This window comes from Salvelinus namaycush, chromosome 15, assembly GCF_016432855.1.
Source record: "Salvelinus namaycush isolate Seneca chromosome 15, SaNama_1.0, whole genome shotgun sequence".
NCBI classification, from domain to species: Eukaryota; Metazoa; Chordata; class Actinopteri; order Salmoniformes; family Salmonidae; genus Salvelinus; species Salvelinus namaycush.
Window position 1 is genome coordinate 4,368,847 of NC_052321.1, and position 8,574 is coordinate 4,377,420.

At 54.0% G+C, this 8,574-nt stretch overlaps 2 protein-coding genes across 2 annotated transcripts in view; both read right to left on the reverse strand.

Moving 5' to 3' along the window:
- Positions 1-8,574, reverse strand: part of LOC120059732 (E3 ubiquitin-protein ligase TRIM9-like) — a 1,105,060-nt gene that overhangs the window by 369,370 nt on the left and 727,116 nt on the right. The window lies entirely within an intron of this gene.
- Positions 1-8,574, reverse strand: part of xdh (xanthine dehydrogenase) — a 42,578-nt gene that overhangs the window by 7,399 nt on the left and 26,605 nt on the right. Inside the window, exons 8-12 of the mRNA XM_039008764.1 lie at positions 8,133-8,220; positions 6,499-6,585; positions 5,949-6,140; positions 5,442-5,587; positions 68-149 (exon numbers count right to left, since the gene is read on the reverse strand). Of these exons, the coding sequence (XP_038864692.1) occupies positions 68-149; positions 5,442-5,587; positions 5,949-6,140; positions 6,499-6,585; positions 8,133-8,220 (595 nt within the window). The remainder of the gene's footprint in view (positions 1-67; positions 150-5,441; positions 5,588-5,948; positions 6,141-6,498; positions 6,586-8,132; positions 8,221-8,574) is intronic.

Here is an 8,574-nt window from a genome sequence, read left to right on the forward strand (position 1 = left end):
CATGCACGCAGACATATACACACGCAGACATACATCCACACATACACAGGCACACACACACACTGACCTGGTTAAGAAAGAGAGCGGTGAAGCTGATGCCAAACTTGGTGGGGACGACAGACAGCCCTCGCTTTGTCCAACGGTGGTCCCTAAACACACACAGGACGTCATGACGCAGACACTGATGCCTAAAAGCCTGAACCTTTTAATAACCATGGAAACCAGACTGAATAGGAAGAAGAGGACCCTGTCATAATCATCACTCATCCTCAGGAGATTGGTGTGTGGGACCGTGTGTGTGTTTGGGACCGTGTGTGTGTGTGGGACCGTGTGTGTGTGGGACCGTGTGTGTTTTGGACCGTGTGTGTGTGGGACCGTGTGTGTTTTGGACCGTGTGTGTGGGACCGTGTGTGTGTGTGTGTGTGTGTGTGTGTGTGTGTGTGTGTGTGTGTGTGTGTGGGACCGTGTGTGTGTGGGACCGTGTGTGTGTTTGGGACCGTGTGTGTGTGGGACCGTGTGTGTGTTTGGGACCGTGTGTGTGTGGGACCGTGTGTGTGTGTGTGTGTGTGTGTGTGTGTGTGTGTGTGTGTGTGTGTGTGTGTGTGTGTGTGTGTGTGTGTGTGTGTGGGACCGTGTGTGTGGGACCGTGTGTGTGTGTGTGTGTGTGTGTGTGTGTGTGTGTGTGTGTGTGTGTGTGTGTGTGTGTGTGTGTGTGTGTGGGACCGTGTGTCTTTGGGACCGTGTGTGTTTGGGACCGTGTGTGTGTGTGGGACCGTGTGTGTGTTTGGGACCGTGTGTGTGTTTGGGACCGTGTGTGTGTGTGGGACCGTGTGTGTGTGTGGGACCGTGTGTGTGTGTGGGACCGTGTGTGTGTGTGGGACCGTGTGTGTGTGGGACCGTGTGTGTGTGGGACCGTGTGTGTGTTTGGGACCGTGTGTGTGTGGGACCGTGTGTGTGTTTGGGACCGTGTGTGTGTTTGGGACCGTGTGTGTGTTTGGGACCGTGTGTGTGTGTGGGACCGTGTGTGTGTGGGACCGTGTGTGTGTTTGGGACCGTGTGTGTGTGGGACCGTGTGTGTGTGTGGGACCGTGTGAGTGGGACCGTGTGTGTGTGGGACCGTGTGTGTGTGTGGGACCGTGTGTGTGTGGGACCGTGTGTGTGGGACCGTGTGTGTGTGGGACCGTGTGTGTGGGACCGTGTGTGTGTGTGGGACCGTGTGTGTGTGTGGGACCGTGTGTGTGTGGGACCGTGTGTGTGTGGGACCGTGTGTGTGGGACCGTGTGTGTGGGACCGTGTGTGTGTGTGGGACCGTGTGTGTGGGACCGTGTGTGTGTGGGACCGTGTGTGTGTGTGGGACCGTGTGTGTGGGACCGTGTGTGTGTGTGGGACCGTGTGTGTGGGACCGTGTGTGTGTGGGACCGTGTGTGTGGGACCGTGTGTGTGTGTGGGACCGTGTGTGTGGGACCGTGTGTGTGTGGGACCGTGTGTGTGGGACCGTGTGTGTGGGGACCGTGTGTGTGTTTGGGACCGTGTGTGTGTGGGACCGTGTGTGTGGGACCGTGTGTGTGGGACCGTGTGTGTGTGTGGGACCGTGTGTGTGTGTGGGACCGTGTGTGTGTGGGACCGTGTGTGTGGGACCGTGTGTGTGTGGAACCGTGTGTGTGGGACCGTGTGTGTGTGTGGGACCGTGTGTGTGTGTGGGACCGTGTGTGAGTGGGACCGTGTGTGAGTGGGACCGTGTGTGTGGGACCGTGTGTGTGTGGGACCGTGTGTGTGTGGGACCGTGTGTGTTTGGGACCGTGTGTGTTTGGGACCGTGTGTGTGTTTGGGACCGTGTGTGTGTTTGGGACCGTGTGTGTTTGGGACCGTGTGTGTGTGGGACCGTGTGTGTGTGTGGGACCGTGTGTGTGTGGAACCGTGTGTGTTTGGGACCGTGTGTGTGTGGGACCGTGTGTGTGTGTGGGACCGTGTGTGTGTGGGACCGTGTGTGAGGGACCGTGTGTGTGGGACCGTGTGTGTGTGGGACCGTGTGTGTGGGACCGTGTGTGTGTTTGGGACCGTGTGTGTGTGGGGGACCGTGTGTGTGTTTGGGACCGTGTGTGTTTGGGACCGTGTGTGTGTGGGACCGTGTGTGTTTGGGACCGTGTGTGTTTGGGACCGTGTGTGTTTGGGACCGTGTGTGTTTGGGACCGTGTGTGTGTGGGACCGTGTGTGTTTGGGACCGTGTGTGTTTGGGACCGTGTGTGTGTTTGGGACCGTGTGTGTTTGGGACCGTGTGTGTGGGACCGTGTGTGTGTGTGACCGTGTGTGTGTGGGGGACCGTGTGTGTGTGGGACCGTGTGTGTGTGGGGGACCGTGTGTGTGTGGGACCGTGTGTGTGTGGGGGACCGTGTGTGTGTGGGACCGTGTGTGTTTGGGACCGTGTGTGTGGGACCGTGTGTGTTTGGGACTGTGTGTGTTTGGGACCGTGTGTGTGTGTGGGACCGTGTGTGTGGGACCGTGTGTGTGGGACCGTGTGTGTGTATGGGACCGTGTGTGTTTGGGACCGTGTGTGTGTTTGGGACCGTGTGTGTTTGGGACCGTGTGTGTGTTTGGGACCGTGTGTGTGTTTGGGACCGTGTGTGTGTGGGACCGTGTGTGTGTGGGACCGTGTGTGTGTTTGGGACCGTGTGTGTGTGGGACCGTGTGTGTGTTTGGGACCGTGTGTGTGTTTGGGACCGTGTGTGTGTGTGGGACCGTGTGTGTGTGGGACCGTGTGTGTGTGGGACCGTGTGTGTGTGGGACCGTGTGTGTGTGGGACCGTGTGTGTGTGTGTGTGGGACCGTGTGTGTGTGGGACCGTGTGTGTGTGGGACCGTGTGTGTGTGGGACCGTGTGTGTGTGTGTGGGACCGTGTGTGTGTGGGACCGTGTGTGTTTGGGACCGTGTGTGTTTGGGACCATGTGTGTGTTTGGGACCGTGTGTGTGTTTGGGACCGTGTGTGTGTTTGGGACCGTGTGTGTGTGTGGGACCGTGTGTGTGTGTGGGACCGTGTGTGTTTGGTACCGTGTGTGTGTGTGGGACCGTGTGTGTGTGTGGGACCGTGTGTGTTTGGGACCGTGTGTGTGTGTGGGACCGTGTGTGTGTGGGACCGTGTGTGTGTTTGGGACCGTGTGTGTTTGGGACCGTGTGTGTGTGGGACCGTGTGTGTGTGGGACCGTGTGTGTGTGGGACCGTGTGTGTGTTTGGGACCGTGTGTGTGTTTGGGACCGTGTGTGTTTGGGACCGTGTGTGTGTGGGACCGTGTGTGTGTGGGACCGTGTGTGTGTGGGACCGTGTGTGTGGGACCGTGTGTGTGTGGGACCGTGTGTGTGTGGGACCGTGTGTGTGTGGGACCGTGTGTGTGTGGGACCGTGTGTGTGGGACCGTGTGTGTTTGGGACCGTGTGTGTGTTTGGGACCGTGTGTGTGGGACCGTGTGTGTGTGGGACCGTGTGTGTGTGGGACCGTGTGTGTTTGGGACCGTGTGTGTTTGGGACCGTGTGTGTGTGGGACCGTGTGTGTGTGGGACCGTGTGTGTGTGGGACCGTGTGTGTGTGGGACCGTGTGTGTTTGGGACCGTGTGTGTGTGGGACCGTGTGTGTGGGACCGTGTGTGTGTGTGTGTGGGACCGTGTGTGTGTGGGACCGTGTGTGTGTGGGACCGTGTGTGTGTGGGACCGTGTGTGTGTGGGACCGTGTGTGTGGGACCGTGTGTGTGTGTGTGTGTGTGGGACCGTGTGTGTTTTGGACCGTGTGTGTGGGACCGTGTGTGTGTGTGTGTGTGTGTGTGTGTGTGTGGGACCGTGTGTGTTTGGGACCGTGTGTGTGTGGGACCGTGTGTGTGTGGGACCGTGTGTGTGTGGGACCGTGTGTGTGTTTGGGACCGTGTGTGTGTGGGACCGTGTGTGTGTGTGGGACCGTGTGTGTGTTTGGGACCGTGTGTGTGTGGGACCGTGTGTGTTTGGGACCGTGTGTGTGTTTGGGACCGTGTGTGTGTGTGGGACCGTGTGTGTGTTTGGGACCGTGTGTGTGTTTGGGACCGTGTGTGTGTTTGGGACCGTGTGTGTTTGGGACCGTGTGTGTGTGGGACCGTGTGTGTGTGGGACCGTGTGTGTGTGGGACCGTGTGTGTTTGGGACCGTGTGTGTGGGACCGTGTGTGTTTGGGACCGTGTGTGTGTTTGGGACCGTGTGTGTGTGGGACCGTGTGTGTGTTTGGGACCGTGTGTGTGTGGGACCGTGTGTGTGTGTGGGACCGTGTGTGTTTGGGACCGTGTGTGTTTGGGACCGTGTGTGTGTGGGACCGTGTGTGTTTGGGACCGTGTGTGTGTTTGGGACCGTGTGTGTGTTTGGGACCGTGTGTGTGTGTGGGACCGTGTGTGTTTGGGACCGTGTGTGTGTGGGACCGTGTGTGTGTGGGACCGTGTGTGTGTGGGACCGTGTGTGTGTGTGGGACCGTGTGTGTGTTTGGGACTGTGTGTGTGTGGGACCGTGTGTGTGTGTGGGACCGTGTGTGTGTGTGGGACCGTGTGTGTGTGTGGGACCGTGTGTGTGTTTGGGACCGTGTGTGTGGGACCGTGTGTGTGTTTGGGACCGTGTGTGTGTTTGGGACCGTGTGTGTGGGACCGTGTGTGTGTGTGGGACCGTGTGTGTTTGGGACCGTGTGTGTTTGGGACCGTGTGTGTTTGGGACCGTGTGTGTGTGGGACCGTGTGTGTGTTTGGGACCGTGTGTGTGTGGGACCGTGTGTGTGTGGGACCGTGTGTGTGTTTGGGACCGTGTGTGTGTTTGGGACCGTGTGTGTGTTTGGGACCGTGTGTGTGTTTGGGACCGTGTGTGTGTGGGACCGTGTGTGTGTGGGACCGTGTGTGTGTTTGGGACCGTGTGTGTGTGGGACCGTGTGTGTGTGGGACCGTGTGTGTGTTTGGGACCGTGTGTGTGTTTGGGACCGTGTGTGTGTGGGACCGTGTGTGTTTGGGACCGTGTGTGTTTGGGACCGTGTGTGTGTTTGGGACCGTGTGTGTGTGGGACCGTGTGTGTTTGGGACCGTGTGTGTGTGTGACCGTGTGTGTTTGGGACCGTGTGTGTGTGGGACCGTGTGTGTGTGTGGGACCGTGTGTGTGTGGGACCGTGTGTGTGTGTGGGACCGTGTGTGTGTTTGGGACCGTGTGTGTGTGTGGGACCGTGTGTGTGTGGGAACGTGTGTGTTTGGGACCGTGTGTGTGTGGGACCGTGTGTGTGTTTGGGACCGTGTGTGTGTGGGACCGTGTGTGTGTGGGACCGTGTGTGTTTGGGACCGTGTGTGTGTGGGACCGTGTGTGTGTGGGACCGTGTGTGTGTGGGACCGTGTGTGTGGGACCGTGTGTGTTTTGGACCGTGTGTTTTGGACCGTGTGTGTGGGACCGTGTGTGTGTGTGTGTGTGCACCTGTTGTACGTCTCTACTCCAGCTCTGCGTTGGTTGAAGGATGATACCTCCAGACATTGGTCCCAGCAGCGGTCCAGGGTGATGTGATCCAGGATCTGGCTGTAGGGAGTCCTCTCTCCCTGGATGTACATGTTCAGACGACGTACCTACACACACACACACACACACACACACACACACACACACACACACACACACACATACAAACGAACACACACACACACACACACACAAACAAACACACACACGCACGCACAAACACACACACAAACACGCACACACACACGCACACACACACGCACAAACACACACACATGCGCACACGCACAAACACACATACAAACACACACGCAGACACACACACGCACACACACACACACACACAAACACACACAGACAATAACTTGAGACAAGTCTCACAAATATTACTCTGATTGACAGTGAATTCCTGTTTGTAAACACAGACAAGACAGATGTTTGTGAGTATGTGCGTCCGTGTGTGTGTACCTGTTCAGCGGGCAGCCCGAGGCTCAGAGCTACGTCACTCATCCAACTCTCAGCAATCAGCATTCCTTGCGGCCCGCCAAACCCTCGGAAGGCCGTGTTGGACGGGAGGTGTGTCTTACATAGGTAGCCACGCCCTCTAATGTTAGCGATGCTGTAAGAGTTCTCCATGTGGAACAAAGCACGTTCCATGATCTAGAACAGACAGACAGGCAGACAGACAGACAGACAGACAGACAGACAGACAGACAGACAGACAGACAGACAGACAGACAGACAGACAGACAGACAGACAGACAGACAGACAGACAGACAGACAGACATATAAATGCTAAGAATGTATAACTGAGGTTTGAGAGTTAAAACAGAGCTTAGTTAACATTAAAGCTGTGATATAACATAACATGGATTTTTCTTGATCTGTGAACAATTGTGTGTGTTTTGTGTGTGTGTGTGTGTGTGTGTGTGTGTGTGTGTGTGTGTGTGTGTGTGTGTGTGTGTGTGTGTGTGTGTGTGTGTGTGTGTGTGTGTGTGTGTGTGTGTGTGTACTCACTGAGAGAGAGAGGTCCATGGAGTTTCCTGCGTTGTTGTAGTAGGTCACTTCCAGAGCCACCACTTTACCTGACTTCATAAAGCCCACCTAGAGACAGAGAGAGAGAGAGAGAGAGAGAGAGAGAGAGAGAGAGAGAGAGAGAGAGAGAGAGAGAGAGAGACCGAAAGCGAGCCAGAGACAGAGAGAGAGACAGAGACAGAGACAGAGACAGACAGAGAGAGACCGATAGAGACCGATAGAGAGAGAGTGACCAATAGAGAGAGAGAGTGACCAATAGAGAGAGAGAGAGAGAGAGAGAGAGAGAGAGAGAGAGAGAGACAGAGAGAGAGAGAGAGAGAGAGAGAGAGAGAGAGAGAGAAAGGAACAGAAAGAGAGAAATGAACAGAAAGAGAGAGAAAGGGACAGAAAGAGAGAGAAAGGGACAGAAAGAGAGAGGGAGAGATGAAATAGTAAAACTTGATTACATGAAGATTCCAGCCATAGTAAGCTTCTAGCATGCTAGCTACCTACTGTATATACAGGGAAGGAAAACTAGGTCACGTGTTCATTATTTGAATTCAACAAAAAACTGTAGATGAACTAGCCAGCATGCAATGTATTGTAGTAGTATTGTAGGTCTGTACAGTGTGTGTTGTAGATGCACACGTTCTGCATATCTGTGTGTCCATATTGAACACTAGTCCACTTCTCCTCAAAATTCAATCAGATCAAAATACATTCTTTTTGTACTTGTATTTATTTATCTTTCTTTTAGGAAGTCTTCAAAGTGCTTGTCTTAGAAAAAGGCTGATCAAAATGTTATGATTGTAGTAAAAATCACAAACTCAAAAAAACAATTGTGACACGTTACGCCTGTTATGTCGTTAATATACAGTTATGAATTAACAGACAGGAAGATAAAGACCAAACCAACAAAACCAGTGTCAGACCACAATGCACTGTGCCCCTGTTGTAACCTATCAATGCACTATGGTATGGTAGCCTATCCCTGTGGTAGCCTATAAATGTGGTAGCCAATCCCTGTGGTAGCAAATCCCTGTCCCTGTGGTAGCCTATCCCTGTGGTAGCCTATCCCTGTGGTAGCCTATCCCTGTGGTAGCCAATCCCTGTGGTCCCTGTGGTAGCCAATCCCTGTGGTAGCCTATCCCTGTGGTAGCCAATCCCTGTGGTAGTCAATCCCTGTGGTAGTCAATCCCTGTGGTAGCCTATCCCTGTGGTAGCCAATCCCTGTGGTAGTCAATCCCTGTGGTAGCCTATCCCTGTGGTAGCCAATCCCTGTGGTAGCCTATCCCTGTGGTAGCCAATCCCTGTGGTAGCCAATCCCTGTGGTAGCCAATCCCTGTGGTAGCCAATCCCTGTGGTAGCCTATCCCTGTGGTAGCCTATCCCTGTGGTAGCCTATCCCTGTGGTAGACTATTCATGAGGAAGCCAACCGTTCAATTGGCTTTATAGTCCTGAAACATGACAGGTTTAGTCTTCTCAAGCTCTGAATATCACATCCTAAAGTAAATTGAAATTTGCATAGAAAATTAATAAATAAAATAATTGAAAATACTTGTTTTCTGTGGTTTGTGTGTGTGTGTGTGTGTATGCATGTGTGTGTTTGAATGTGTGTGTGTACAGGCATGTCCTACCTTGTAACGTCCATAGAAGGGGTGTCGTCCCCCCGTCACCAGCATGTCTTCATCTCTATCCAACATACATCTCACTGGCCTCTTCAACCTGACACAACACACACACACACACAAAGAGAGTTTCAGTTATGAAGAGTGTGTGTGTGTGTGTGTGTGTGTGTGTGTGTGTGTGTGTGTGTGTGTGTGTGTGTGTGTGTGTGTGTGTGTGTGTGTGTGTGTGTACTGTACGTTTGAGGGTGTGTGCGCCCGAGTGTGTGCATAAACAACAACCTCTCAGTCTCACTGCGAAATTCAAATTTTTTCCACATTTCTCCAAACATCAATCCCATCAGTGGGATTTAACATTCCACAGCAGTGACTATCAGTGGGATTTAACATTCTACAGCAGTGACTATCAGTGGGATTTAACATTCTACAGCAGTGACTATCAGTGGGATTTAAC